Source organism: Pezoporus wallicus, unplaced genomic scaffold (genome assembly GCF_028554395.1).
Source record: "Pezoporus wallicus isolate ANWC-B61680 ecotype Strahan unplaced genomic scaffold, APGP_CSIRO_Pwel_v1 contig_6714, whole genome shotgun sequence".
In the NCBI taxonomy this organism is placed as follows: Eukaryota; Metazoa; Chordata; class Aves; order Psittaciformes; family Psittacidae; genus Pezoporus; species Pezoporus wallicus.
The window spans coordinates 3,035,602-3,050,000 of record NW_026637486.1 but is presented as its reverse complement, the minus strand read 5'-3'; the positions used below and the strand labels follow the sequence as shown (position 1 = coordinate 3,050,000).

Sequence of the window (14,399 nt, the reverse complement as noted above, 5' to 3'; positions counted from 1 at the left end):
GGGGAACTCCAAGTCTCAGGAGCAGGAGGCTGCGTTTGGATGAAGGAAGGAAGGAAGGAAGGGAGCCTCATTGGGGAGAAACGACTGCAGGGACCCCCCCAGCCCAAAGCAGGTCCAATGATCTTCCCCAGCGGCTCCAAGAAGCTCTTCATTTCCTGTCTCTGCTCCTAAAGCAAGTCAGGATCTGCCTGAAGAACAGGGAAACTCCAGGGCAATTCCTGAACCTGCCGGGGCAGGAAAGTGCCCAGTGGGAGTAGAGAGGGAGCACAAACAACCTTGGGGTTTTCCAGCCCCCCCTCCCCGGACGCGATGGGGGGGGAGCCTCTGGGTGACTGCAAGAGTTTCCAGTCACTGCTTACAACAGAGTGGAAAAACAACAGCAACAAAAGCTCCAGCAGCGGAAGCAGCGGAGGATGCCAGAGCTCTGCCTTGTGCAATCGCTTGTGCCCTCTTCTGCTGGCTCCCGGATGGGATGGGCTGCAGCTTTCAAGCTCCTGCTAGCTCTTTGCCTAAGTTAAAGCACACAGAAAGGACCACTGCTCACTTTGCAGCAGTGCTTCTGGCACACGAGAGCTTGTGTTCGCACAGAGGAGAGCCCAATACAAACCCCCCTTCACGCTGGGAAACTCACCACCCAGAGCAGTAAATCAGTTCTAAACCCTGTGCTCCCACCTGGCGCTTCCAGACCTTCCCAGGGATGCTCGGGCAGGAGCGAAGCCCGCAGGCACCTGCGACCGCACCATTCACAGCACCAAGCGTTAAACCAAGCAACTTCCACATCTGGCTTCCCCCCCACCACGCCGTGAGGAAACTTCCCGGGGCTCACTGGGAGAAGCATCTCCCGTGCAAACCTCCTCCGCCAGCCCCGCAGGCGGCAGTGGGGCTGCGGATTCCGGTTATCCCAGGGCACTGGGCCATCCCCAGCCCGCCCCATGCCCCTCCCAGGGCTACAAAAGGCAGCAGCGGCAGCAGGGACCGGTGGAGGAGCAGCGCTGAGGCCCGTGGGTACGAGGTGAGCAAGCGGCGTGGGGAGGGTGGCTGGAAGCGCGAGTGAGCAGTTCGATGTCCTCTAGCCTTGAACCATGGGTTTCCTTACCCCTGCGGTGCACCAGCTCCATGCTGCCGGTTATTCCTGATCCACGCAAGGGATACGGGGAGGTCTGCTGGGGTCCTGTGGCAGGGGACAAAGCTGGGATGTCATTGGGGTCCCTTCTCTTCAGTTCAACTCCATGGTCCCGGTCTGGAGGGCAGCGAAGGGGGTGATGGTAACACCGGGGTCCTCACCTGCAGTCTGCACCCGCGTTCTCAGGTCATGAATACAAGACCTGGGCTGAGATTAATGATAGAGCAGGGCAGGAGGGGGGCCGGGCAGTGCTGTGCCAGGCAATTGGAAGCGTCCCAGGAAGGATGCCCAGCAGTGAGTGAGCTCCCCCGGTGCAGGCTGCCCCACACGAGCCTCCAACAGCTACTGCAGAGCAAACTTACTGTTTCCCTTACTCCTACAGCTAAGGCTAAAGAGATGCTCACTGTGGCAGGGAGCAAACCACGAGGGGATGGGGTCACGCTGTCACACGTGGCTCCCCATCATGTTACCCTTGAACAGGCACTGAGGTGGCTGAGCAGGTTTTAGAGGGGTCAGAGGCACCTGGTGGTCGTGCAGAGATGTAAATCCCGGGTCCCAGCAGGTTACAACAGCACGTTTCAGATGACCCAACAGAGAGATGCTATTGCAGAGGCTGCTCAGTGCCTGCCTGGGCAGGGGCAAGGCAAGAAGAGAAGGAAGAACTCATTCAGTTTATCTGCAGTGGTCTGAAACGAGCAGTGCTCTCCCCAGAGTGTTCTCCACCACCATCTTCTAGCATTGCCTCTTGGAAGTAATAATGAGCATGTGTTTTTAATGTAGTTAAAAAGGGATCCATAGATACAACTGATGAACCAATCTCTGCACATGCGAGTAAACCAGGGTTAGTGTGACTTTGGTAAGGGTATTCATTAACACAGAGCATATTATAATGCTGGATTTTCCATTTCAGGATGAGGATCCTGATTGGAAGCCTTCATTTCTACTCCATTTCTTTCTTCCTCAGTGGAGCAAATGGATTTCTAACTGAGGGAACACCTACGGCCTACACCTTCCCCTTCTACAGCTACTCCTACTTGAACCTCTCTTCTATATCAGAAGCAGGAGCTCCCAAAACAGCCAGAGCTCTCAATTTCTCACATAACGCAATAGAAAAGGTAACCAAGAGAGACTTGGAAGGTTTTGGCATGTTGGAAGTTCTAGACCTTTCCTACAACCGGATTAAAGACATTGAACCGGGAGCGCTGGAGAGCCTGCACAGCCTCGCTGCTGTGGACCTGTCATTCAATGACAAGGAACTGGTCGTGTCGGGTGTCCCACTCCACCTGAAGCTCGCACCCACCACCACAGCCTCAGAGGCTGCTCCGGAGCCTTCTGCACCCCCCGAGGAGCTGTTCCATGCAGCTGTCCTGCGGGATGCTGGTCCGAGGCTCGGATGGAGCACAGGGAACGTGCCTCGAAGAGGAGAGGAAACCACAGCGGGCTCTTCCAGAGGAGGGGGAAACGGAGCAGTCTCTCCCACAGCCTCGTTGAGGCCCAGTTTCTGTGGAGAACCAGTAAACGGGACGCTGGATCTGTCAAACAGCAAACTGTCCGAGGAGGAGCTGACATTAAAGCTGGATCCGGAGCTGTGCCAGGCTCAGCTGGACCGTGTTCTGGAGCTTGACGTTAGTCACAGTGCCCTGCAGATGGATCTGCTGTCGCTGTTCGTCCTGTTCCTGCCCATGAAGAACCTGCAGTCGGTTGATGCCAGTTACAACAAACTGACAATTAACATCCTAGACGTCGAGAGCATCTGCAACTTCCCCTTTGACAAGCTCTGGTTTGTTAATATCAGCAACAACCCCATCAACAGCCTGGACACGCTGTGCCTCCCCACAACCATCAAGGTCATTGATTTGTCCTTCACCAACATAAGCCAAATACCCCAGAACTTTGCTAAGAAGATGCTGAACCTGGAGAACATGTACGTGCAGGGGAACCACTTCATCTACACCGCGCGGCCTCTGCTCCCCGACCCCTTGGCAAAGCCTCCCCCTGGATCTGTGCACATCGAGGCCATCTCCTTAGTGAGGAACCAGGCTGGGACCCCCATCAAGAGCCTTCCCAAGAACGTGAAGCACCTCAAGATGTCCAACTGCTCCATTGTGGAACTGCCGGAGTGGTTCGCTGGCACCATGGAGGCACTGGTATACCTGGACCTCAGCAGCAACTGGATTGCGGCGCTTCCCGACTTACCTCCCTCGCTGCGGCACCTCGACGTAAGCAGCAGTGACATCAAGGTGATACCCCCTGGTTTCAAATCCATGCCCAACCTAACCGTGTTTATCATTCAGAACAATCAAGTCACAGCTATGCGCCCCGAGTACTTCCCGTTGACCCTAACCAAATGTGACATCAGCAAAAACAAGCTGAACCTGCTGCCGTTAACCGAGGCCCTGGAGAACCTCCAGCACCTCAATGTTTCTGGGAACCTCATCGCCAGGCTGGAGGCCACCAGCCGCCTCTCTGCCCTCACCAACCTGGACAGTAGCCACAACCTCATTGCAGAGCTCCCCGATGACTTTGGGGAGTCTCTGCCCATGCTGAAACACTTCAATCTCTCCGGGAACAAGATCTCCTTCCTGCAGCGCGGGGCTCTCCCGGCTTCTCTCCTCGAGCTGGACATCAGCGACAACGCCATCACCACCATCGTGGAGGACACTTTTGGCCAGCTGACGCAGCTGAGCGTCCTGACTGTTCAAGGCAAACACTTCTTCTGTAACTGTGACCTGTACTGGTTCGTCAACGTCTACATCCACAGCCCCCAGCTCCGCATCCATGGCAAAGAGAGCCTCAGGTGCAGCTTCCCACCAGACAGAAGGGGCCAGCTGGTGGAGAGCAGCCACCTCACACTCCTGCACTGCTCCCTGGGCATCCAGATGGCCATCACTGCTTGTGCTGCCATCCTGCTGGTGCTGGTGCTGACGGGCTTGTGCTGGCGCTTCGACGGGCTCTGGTACGTCAGGATGGGCTGGTACTGGTGCATGGCGAAGAGGAAGCAGTACGAGAAGAGGCCAGAGAACAAGCCCTTCGACGCCTTCATCTCCTACAGCGAACACGACGCAGAATGGACCAAAGAGAATCTGCTGGGAAAGCTGGAAGGGGATGGGTTCAAGATCTGTTACCACGAGAGGGATTTCAAACCGGGGCACCCCGTTCTGGGGAACATATTTTACTGCATCGAGAACAGCCACAAGGTCATCTTTGTCCTCTCCCCCAGCTTCGTGAGCAGCTGCTGGTGCCAGTACGAGCTGTACTTTGCCGAGCACCGGGTCCTCAATGAGAACCAGGATTCCCTCATCATGATCGTGCTGGAGGACCTCCCGCCCCACAGCGTGCCCCAGAAGTTCAGCAAGCTCAGGAAGCTGCTGAAGAGGAAAACCTACCTCAAGTGGAGCCCCGAGGAGCACAAGCAGAGGATGTTCTGGCGCCAGCTGGAGGCTGTCCTAAAGACAACCAACGAGCCGCTGCTGAGAGCGGAGAACGGACCCGCTCAGGATGGGTGCGAGATGGAGGGATGCACGGAGGTGTAAAGGTTGTGTATGGAGGGCTGCACGGAGGTGTAAAGGTTGTGTATGGAGGGCTGCACGGAGGTGTAAAGGTTGTGTATGGAGGGATGCACGGAGGTGTAAAGGTTGTGTATGGAGGGCTGCACGGAGGTGTAAAGGTTGTGTATGGAGGGATGCACGGAGGTGTAAAGGTTGTGTATGGAGGGATGCACGGAGGTGTAACGGTTGTGTATGGAGGGCTGCACGGAGGTGTAAAGGTTGTGTATGGAGGGATGCACGGAGGTGTAAAGGTTGTGTATGGAGGGCTGCACGGAGGTGTAAAGGTTGTGTATGGAGGGATAAACGGAGGTGTAAAGGTTGTGTATGGAGGGCTGCACGGAGGTGTAAAGGTTGTGCATGGAGGGATGCACGGAGGTGTAAAGGTTGTGTATGGAGGGATAAACGGAGGTGTAAAGGTTGTGTGTGGAGGGATGCACGGAGGTGTAAAGGTTGTGCATGGAGGGATGCACGGAGGTGTAAAGGTTGTGTATGGAGGGATAAACGGAGGTGTAAAGGTTGTGTATGGAGGGATGCACGGAGGTGTAAAGGTTGTGTATGGAGGGCTGCACGGAGGTGTAAAGGTTGTGTATGGAGGGATGCACGGAGGTGTAAAGGTTGTGTATGGAGGGCTGCACGGAGGTGTAAAGGTTGTGTATGGAGGGATGCACGGAGGTGTAAAGGTTGTGTATGGAGGGCTGCACGGAGGTGTAAAGGTTGTGTATGGAGGGCTGCACGGAGGTGTAAAGGTTGTGTATGGAGGGATGCACGGAGGTGTAAAGGTTGTGTATGGAGGGATGCACGGAGGTGTAAAGGTTGTGTATGGAGGGCTGCACGGAGGTGTAAAGGTTGTGTATGGAGGGATGCACGGAGGTGTAAAGGTTGTGTATGGAGGGCTGCACGGAGGTGTAAAGGTTGTGTATGGAGGGATGCACGGAGGTGTAAAGGTTGTGTGTGGAGGGATAAACGGAGGTGTAAAGGTTGTGTATGGAGGGATGCACGGAGGTGTAAAGGTTGTGCATGGAGGGATAAACGGAGGTGTAAAGGTTGTGTGTGGAGGGATGCACGGAGGTGTAAAGGTTGTGCATGGAGGGATGCACGGAGGTGTAAAGGTTGTGTATGGAGGGATGCACGGAGGTGTAAAGGTTGTGTATGGAGGGATAAACGGAGGTGTAAAGGTTGTGTATGGAGGGCTGCACGGAGGTGTAAAGGTTGTGTATGGAGGGCTGCACGGAGGTGTAAAGGTTGTGTATGGAGGGCTGCACGGAGGTGTAAAGGTTGTGTATGGAGGGATGCACGGAGGTGTAAAGGTTGTGTATGGAGGGCTGCACGGAGGTGTAAAGGTTGTGTATGGAGGGATGCACGGAGGTGTAAAGGTTGTGTATGGAGGGCTGCACGGAGGTGTAAAGGTTGTGTATGGAGGGATGCACGGAGGTGTAAAGGTTGTGTGTGGAGGGATAAACGGAGGTGTAAAGGTTGTGTATGGAGGGATAAACGGAGGTGTAAAGGTTGTGTGTGGAGGGATGCACGGAGGTGTAAAGGTTGTGCATGGAGGGATAAACGGAGGTGTAAAGGTTGTGTGTGGAGGGATGCACGGAGGTGTAAAGGTTGTGCATGGAGGGATGCACGGAGGTGTAAAGGTTGTGTATGGAGGGATAAACGGAGGTGTAAAGGTTGTGTATGGAGGGATGCACGGAGGTGTAAAGGTTGTGCATGGAGGGATGCACGGAGGTGTAAAGGTTGTGTATGGAGGGATGCACAGAGGTGTAAAGGTTGTGTATGGAGGGCTGCACGGAGGTGTAAAGGTTGTGTATGGAGGGATGCACGGAGGTGTAAAGGTTGTGTGTGGAGGGATGCACGGAGGTGTAAAGGTTGTGTATGGAGGGCTGCACGGAGGTGTAAAGGTTGTGCATGGAGGGCTGCACGGAGGTGTAAAGGTTGTGAAGGGAGGGATGCACGGAGGTGTAAAGGTTGTGTATGGAGGGATGCACGGAGGTGTAAAGGTTGTGTATGGAGGGCTGCACGGAGGTGTAAAGGTTGTGTATGGAGGGCTGCACGGAGGTGTAAAGGTTGTGAAGGGAGGGATGCACAGAGGTGTAAAGGTTGTGCATGGAGGGCTGCACGGAGGTGTAAAGGTTGTGCATGGAGGGCTGCACGGAGGTGTAAAGGTTGTGAAGGGAGGGATGCACAGAGGTGTAAAGGTTGTGCATGGAGGGCTGCACGGAGGTGTAAAGGTTGTGAAGGGAGGGATGCACAGAGGTGTAAAGGTTGTGCATGGAGGGCTGCACGGAGGTGTAAAGGTGGTGCAGGGAGGGATGCACAGAGGTGTAAAGGTTGTGCAGGGAGGGATGCACGGAGGTGTAAAGGTTGTGCAGGGAGGGATGCACAGAGGGCAGGGAGGGATGCACAGAGGTGTAAAGGTGGTGCAGGGAGGGATACACGAAGGTGTAAAGGTTGTGTATGGAGGAGCTGTGCTCAAATAAAAGCGTTCCTGTGCCCACCTCCTGCAAAGGTGCTGTGTCACAGGGGGTTGTCTCAGATCAATCCCAGGACAGGTTCCTAGCGGCTTTGTAGCACGTGTGTTATCCCATCTGATAAGTAATCCATTATCCAAAGGGCAGAGGCCCGAGCACTGACACAGCCTTTTCTTCCTCAGTGCTTGACTGTCTTCAGCTATTTCCAGCGTTTCTTGAGATGCTGGGGTGTCACCTGGGAGGAAAGAGGGCTTGAGTCACACCACATCCAAGGGTCAGGTTGACAGAATCCCAGACTCATGGAATGGTTTGGGTTGAAGGGACCTTAAAGCTCCTCCAGCTCCAAGCCCTGCCATGGGCAGGGACAACTTCCACTAGAGCAGCTTGCTCCAAGCCCCTGTGTCCAACCCGTCTTTCAAAGCTAATGAAGCCTCAGGCTGCCTTCCTCCAAACCCAGATGTAACCTAAGAGGTTTGTCTTGTAGTTTCTTACAAACTCTGGACCTCTCTCTGCCTCCTGCTTTCTGTTTCCTCCTGTTCCTCTTTATGGCTTCCCCACAGCTGGGTATCTCCAAGATAATCACGCATTTGGAACAATCAGAGCTAGAAATACACCCTTAAGCTCGGATCTTGGTTGTAGTCCAGCCTCTCAGTCCTGAGATGGGAACACACGCTGTGTACACGTGGAAACCACAGACCGCGACAGCGCGGGGTAACAGCTTCTCTCTGTGGTTTTAGTGAGAGGAAACAGTTACTTAATATAAGCATCTGAGAGATGCAAGCCCAAATCTGCTGCACCACTTGGTTCAAGCCACTGGTGGAGGAGATGGGCTTTAGAGTCTGTTATCATTACAGATTAACACCAGACAATCAGATACACAGAGAGATACACCAGGCAATCCAAAGAGCCAGCTCCACATGCTGGTCTCTGCTGCTAACTGATGGCGAAGCTTGAAGTGCTGCTGTCAGCAACCTCTGAAGAACAAGGAAGAAAGTTCTGTGGGTTATTACTGCGACTTAACTAAAGTTCCACTGGACACAATCACCCTGAGTCCAGCCCCTGCCATCACCTGCTGCCACGCAGCAGCTGTATTTATTGGATTTGAAAGGAGGAGGAACCGCTCAGCTGATCTCCTTTCCACATTCAAGGAAAACCAAGAGACTGTGATGGGAAATAAAGATGAGGTGAGAACAGAACATTGAGCACACACCTGGCTTCACTCGTGAGTGAACCCAAAGGGCTTCCCAGCAGCAGATCCCAGGCCTGGGAATGCAGAATGGGATGGGTCAGCACGTTTGGAGCATGGACTCTGAAAAGGAGTTAGCTCTGTGCCTACAGGCATTGAGGAATCAAGTACAGCACGCTGTAAGCCTTGATTTGCCACCTTTCACATTCACAGATGCTCTCTTCTCATGTTAGGAACTGCGCTACTAAAGACCTACTTTTCCCTCACTGTTCAGTACTCACACACTTGTACTTCTTACTCTTACCTCTCTTCACGTGCGTCCTCCACTTCCTTCATCCAGAGCTCTGTTGCTTCCCTTCCCAGTTAGATTCCTGCTTCCTGACCCTTGCAGCTGGGCTCCACTGGCTCTGTGCTCAGCAGCAGAGTGTTCTGACACAAGGGGGCTAAAGGAAAAGTTACGCTCTAGAAGAGTCAAACCCAGTTACTTGATCACAGGGCAACTGATTCATGATTCAAATCATTGTACCTGTGTGTTTCCAAACCCCAGTCTCTATTTAGGACAGCCACAAACCTACCCCCAGCAGTTACTTGGTACAACTGACAGCTTGAATCTGATTTCCTCCTATTGAGGGCTAAAAGGTGTTGCACTTCCCCATCTGAAGCTATCAGTGCATTAACACATTAAGAATACAACTGGCAGCAGTGATATCAGAAGAGCAGCATCACAAAGGGCTCTGAAGGGACTTTTCAACCCTTCAAGTTCTTTTGTCTCAAGGACACATCACCTAAAGGCAATTAAACCCCTCTTATCCCGCAGCTGCGCCTTCTGGCTTCACTCCCACAGGAACACTCAGTGCAAATCACGTTCATGAGCAAAGGGCGAGGGATTCAGCCTTCTGCGGTGGGATCCAAACCACGAGCACAGTGGGAGTCACAGAGCTCAAGCCAAGGTGGCAGCCCCCACGTGTTCATCCCTCTGACTGAGCACGCTTTGCGCTAAAGAGAAACGCCGCATCGGAAAAACCAAGCAAGGCAGATCTTCCAGTTAGCTTTTATGAGCACTGGAGAAAGAACCATCTTACTTGTTCATAGAGAAAATACCTGGGCAGAGACTCATGGACATCATGTCCCTTGTGCGTGTGTCTGAGAAAGTTGTTCGCATCCATTTTATTGCAATGAATTATTCAAAACTCATTAAAACCCAGAGCGGTACCAAAGGGCAGAGCTCACAACGCGCCCGGCTTCCAAGGAGCCCCGAGAGCAGCGCGGTTAACAAAGGGCCTGAACCCACGGCTCACACACGGCAACGGGCTTGGCTTCTTTCCGTCGCTGAAAGGCGGCATCTTCCTGCGCCGAGGCACCAGAGTCTGGGGCACGATCAGGCTGGGGTAACTAAGGCTCAGCTGAGGTCCACAGAAGCTGAAAGGTGAAGATTTGGCCACTTAACGCAGTAATTGCCTGCAATTTCAGTGCCTCCGAATCATTCCGATTCCCAAGGAATTCCCAGCACCAGCAACACCCCACCCATGGCTGGGTTTGTAAAAAACACTGAAGTTCTGTTATTTGCTCACTGTGTGAATCACCTTTACATCCCACCGGTGTCAGGCTTCTTAACCTCAACAACGCGTAGTCGTCCCGCGGCTGTTCTGGTTCTAAACCGTTAGCAGAGGTGTCAGTGCTACCTCTCAGCAATATCACATCCAAATCCCCCCCAATTCCTGCTTTTACGCACAAAAACCCCAACCAGCAGCACTGCTGTCTGCATTACAGCTTATGGATTAGGACATTCCAGAGGTGACTGCATTACTAGCAGCATATCAGTACTATTACAGTGGAATAGTCATCTTTATCGTCAAGTAAATCCCATCATTAGGTATTGCACAGTTACTTCTACTGGCTGTAAAACACTCCTCCAAATAGCTTATTCCGGGATACGTAACACCACCAATCCTTAGGATAAACGTACATCCGATACCCATACCCATACTTTAGAGGTGGGTTACAGTGCCACCGCACTGCCAACCCCTCCCCAGCGGCACTGGGACACTGGCTGTAAAATGCCCTTTGCTGCTTTAGGAAGCTGCGACCGAGCTCCTGAATTTCAGCTGAAGTTTATGGGAATTTTGCCATTTACCTCAACGGAAGCAGGATTCCCCCCTGCGGACTGAAAGGCCTTTCCTCATCAGTGATGATCGCTACAACAAACCACCACCCATGCCTTCGGCGTCTTGCAACGGGCAGAGTTTAAACTCGAGGATCCTCAAGACCAAACACCCTCCCAGCTCTTCCTTCCTGGAAACAGAGCGCGGCTGCAATGTCAGGGCTATGCTTGCAGTGCAGGCTCAGGCTGTTCTGAGGCACCTGGTGCAGCAGCTCATCGCGTACCTGTGACTCTTTGTCCTTTCAGTAACCACCCCCTCGTGTTACATCCCAAAGCACAGCCAGAGCACTGCCCTTTGGAAAGCCTCACGGAGCAGTACCCCAGCATTCGCTTCAGCTGCAACGGCTGGATATTGACCTCAGTGGTGTTCTCCTTACAGCCAGCAGCCCGGCTCAGCACCATCCCCGTGCCCAGCTACACGGAGGGCACCGGAATGTGCCGCGCTGCCGCGCCGCCGCACTCCCGGTAGCGCATGGCGATGTAGGACCTGGTGAAGGCGAAGGCGGAGCTCACGGGCTGCAGGCTGTTGGGGGTGCTCACCTCCTGCGAGGGGCTGCTGTTGTAGATGCTGTAGTAGGGCTCGACGCGGGTGTTCATGGGGGTCGAGCTGCTCTGCGCGTAGTGCTGGGGCCCCGCGGAGGCCTTGGGGCTCAGCGCGCTCTCCTTGGAGTGACTGGGGCCGCACGCTTGGTCCAGGAGCTTCTTCTGAGGCTTGGGAGACAGCACGTAGGCCGAGTTGGTCTCGTGGTGCGACGACTTGTTCCTGTTCACCTCCAGGCTGCCTTTGCCCACGGCCCGGAGCCTGGTCTTGTGCTTGCAGCAGCAGCAGCAGCAGAGCAGCGCCACGTACTGCAGGCACCAGAGCACCCTCCTGCGCAGCCCCGCGCTGTTGCGGGAGTAGATGAAGGGGTTTAAGCCCGACTTGAAGAAGACGAGGGTGAACCCGCACAGCTCGAACTGGTAGAGGACAAAGCCTCCGCTGCCCGACAGCATGCCCTGCACCAGCGAGATGCCCAGCGGCAGGCAGCACACCAGCACGGACAGCACGATGGCCACGCACGTGCCCACGGCGCGCGCGTCCTTGCCCGGCGCCAGGTTGACGGCGGAGGCCTGGTTGCGGTAGAGCGCGGGCACGGCGAAGGGCTGCGGCCTGCGGGCGTCGCCGGGCGGGCACCGGCGCACGCGGGCGTTGCGGCGCAGCACCTGCGCGATCATCACGTAGCACACGGCCACCACGGCCACGCAGCAGATGAAGTCGGCGACGTACAGGTAGAGCGCGGCCTGGCCCTCGCGGCCGGCCACGGGCAGGCACAGGCGGGAGCGGCGCGTCCGGAGCGCGGCCAAGGTGGCCAGCGTGAAGCTGGTGGCCCAGAGCAGCAGCGTGAGCAGCAGCGTGCAGGGGAAGGAGGCGGCGCGGGGCGGCTGCTTGCCCAGCACCATGCGCAGCCGGTGCAGCGCGATGACCGCCACCGTCTTGAGGGACATGATGATGAAGCCGGAGCTGGTGAGGTGGAAGGTGAAGCAGAAGGCGCCGGGCACGCCGCGGGCCGAGTCGAAGAAGAGGACGAAGGCGAACATGGGGGCGGCCACGCCGCAGAGGAAGAGGTCGCAGACGGAGAGGTTGAGGATCATGAAGTCGAAGTTGGTGCGCAGTTTGCGGAGGGCCGGGTCGAGGCAGGACAGCAGCACGATGAGGTTCCCGTAGGAGCCCAGGCAGAAGACGAGCGCCAGCAGCGAGGCGCAGGCCGCCACCGTGGCGCCGTGGCTGCCCCCCCGCAGCTCCGCGCCGCCGCCGCCGCCGCTCCCGTTCCCGCCCGGCGGCAGCAGCGCGGCCGCCGCCGCCGGCTCCTCCTCGCCCGCCGCCGGCAGCCGCCCCGACCCGTTCATGGCAGCCCCTGCGCGGGCCCGCACCGCACCGCGCCGCCGCCGCTCCCTCAGGGCTGCCCCCGACATGGCGCCGCCCGCCCCGCCATGGCGACCGCTGCCGCCGCCGCTGCCCGCCCCGGCCCGGCCCCGATCCCCGCCGCTGCGGCGCTGGAGGGAGGCGGCGGGGACAGAGCCCCCCCCGGCCCGGCCGCAGCACGGAGCGGGGCTGGGCTGAAGGGACCTTAAAGCTCCTCCAGTCCCAACCCCTGCCACGGGCAGGGACCCCTTCCACTAGAGCAGCTTGCTCCAAGCCCCTGTGTCCAACCTGGCCTTGAGCACTGCCAGGGATGGGGCAGCCACAGCTTCTCTGGGCACCCTGTGCCAGCGCCTCAGCACCCTCACAGGGAAGAGCTTCTGCCTAAGAGCTCATCTCAGTCTCCCCTCTGGCAGGTTCAAGCCATTCCCCTTGGCCTGTCCCTCCATCCCTTGTCCCAAGCCCCTCTCCAGCTTTCCTGCAGCCCCTTCAGGCACTGGAGCTGCTCTCGGTGTGACCTGTGCGTGCAGGACATGTCCAAGTTAATGCACCAGGTGCTGGGGCACTGCAGGCACCCCCCGAGCTTCACAAACTGCGTCCAAGGCTGCCCGGGCATTTCCAGCCCCACAGCCTTTGAGTTTGAGCTGCTCCTTCCTATGGCTTCCACCAGGGCTCTTCCCATTAACTTCTATCAGCTCAGAGTGCCCCCGGGCCTGTCCAGCCCCACACAGGAGCACCATCGGGACCCCCTCCCCTGCTACAGGGCACCCAGGGCAGGGACAGGGAGGGTCTTGCTCCTGAAGGGAAGCCCTGGACTCCCAGATGGGTTTGGGTTGGAAAGGACCTTGTGATCATCCAGTTCCAGCCCTGTAACTCAGGGAGCACAGGGCAGCAGGAGGCTTTGCTCCAGTCACACTCACGCCTGTTCCAGGACACCAAGTCCATACCTGGGCACTCGAGGCTTTGAGGTCCCTCCCTGTGGACTCGCCATGAAGAGAAGAGCAGCCCCATGCCAACCCCGAGGCAGGGTTTGTGCACGGGGGCTGCCCCTGCGTTCCTGCAGTGCTTCCCTGAGCAACCGCAGCAGGATAAGGATCATAGAATCACAGAACAGTTTGGGTTGGAAAGGACCTTAAGATCATCCAGTTCCAACACCGCTGCCATGGGCAGGGACACCTCACACTAAACCATGGCACCCAAGGCTCTGTCCAGCCTGGCCTTGAACACTGCCAGGGATGGAGCATTCACAACCTCCCTGGGCAACCCATTCCAGTGCCTCACCACCCTCACAAGAAAGAATTTCCTCCTTAGATCCAATCTAAACTTCCCCTGTTTCAGTTTGAACCCGTTACCCCTCGTCCTATCACTACAGTCCCTAATGAAGAGTCCCTCCCCAGCATCCCTATAGGCCCCCTTCAGACACTGGAAGCTGCTCTGAGGTCTAAAGGATGCTCGTGGGTATCCTTGTGTGCCCAGAAGCACAGGATCAAGGCAAAGGATCCGTGTTGAGAGGGGAAATAAACCCGTGTCATTTCTTTATCTGTTCACTGCCAGCTCCCACCATCACCAACGGCAGCTGCCCCCTGCAGTGCTGGAGAGCACTTCCAGGGATCACTTCATCACTTCTGCCACCAACCCAGCAATTCCTCGAAGCACTCTGAAATCAGAGGAGATTCAGGTTAGATTTAAGAAGCTCTTCCCTGTGAGGGTGCTGAGGCGCTGGCACAGGGTGCCCAGAGAAGCTGTGGCTGCCCCATCCCTGGCAGTGTTCAAGGCCAGGTTGGACACAGGGGCTTGGAGCAAGCTGCTCCAGTGGAAGGGGTCCTTGCCTGTGGCAGGGGTTGGAGCTGGAGGAGCTTTAAGGTCCCTTCAACACAAACCAGTTTGGGGTTCTAGGATTTCCACCAAAGCACCACTCTGGTGGGTACCTTGCTGGATGAACCACCACAAAACCCCTGCCCTGGAGCACAGGTACCTGTGGCCTGCAGACAATCCTGAAGATCAGATGAG

At 56.2% G+C, this 14,399-nt stretch overlaps 3 protein-coding genes across 3 annotated transcripts in view; 2 read left to right on the top strand and 1 right to left on the bottom strand.

Moving 5' to 3' along the window:
• Nucleotides 1-14,399, top strand: part of NPHP1 (nephrocystin 1) — a 180,991-nt gene that overhangs the window by 69,580 nt on the left and 97,012 nt on the right. The window lies entirely within an intron of this gene.
• On the top strand, nucleotides 1,949-4,675 carry LOC130597348 (toll-like receptor 2). The gene has a single exon (XM_057405825.1). It carries the CDS (start codon nucleotides 2,035-2,037, stop codon nucleotides 4,654-4,656), a length of 2,622 nt encoding a protein of 873 aa, XP_057261808.1. The 5' UTR covers nucleotides 1,949-2,034; the 3' UTR covers nucleotides 4,657-4,675.
• On the bottom strand, nucleotides 10,873-12,376 carry GPR75 (G protein-coupled receptor 75). Its single transcript, XM_057405843.1, has one exon. It carries the CDS (start codon nucleotides 12,374-12,376, stop codon nucleotides 10,904-10,906), a length of 1,473 nt encoding a protein of 490 aa, XP_057261826.1. The 3' UTR covers nucleotides 10,873-10,903.

What these genes read in the sequence shown, in the direction of transcription:
- LOC130597348 (XM_057405825.1), top strand. Translation starts at nt 2,035, where the DNA reads ATGAGGATCCTGATTGGAAGCCTTCATTTCTACTCCATTTCTTTCTTC.
- GPR75 (XM_057405843.1), bottom strand. Translation starts at nt 12,376, where the DNA reads ATGAACGGGTCGGGGCGGCTGCCGGCGGCGGGCGAGGAGGAGCCGGCG.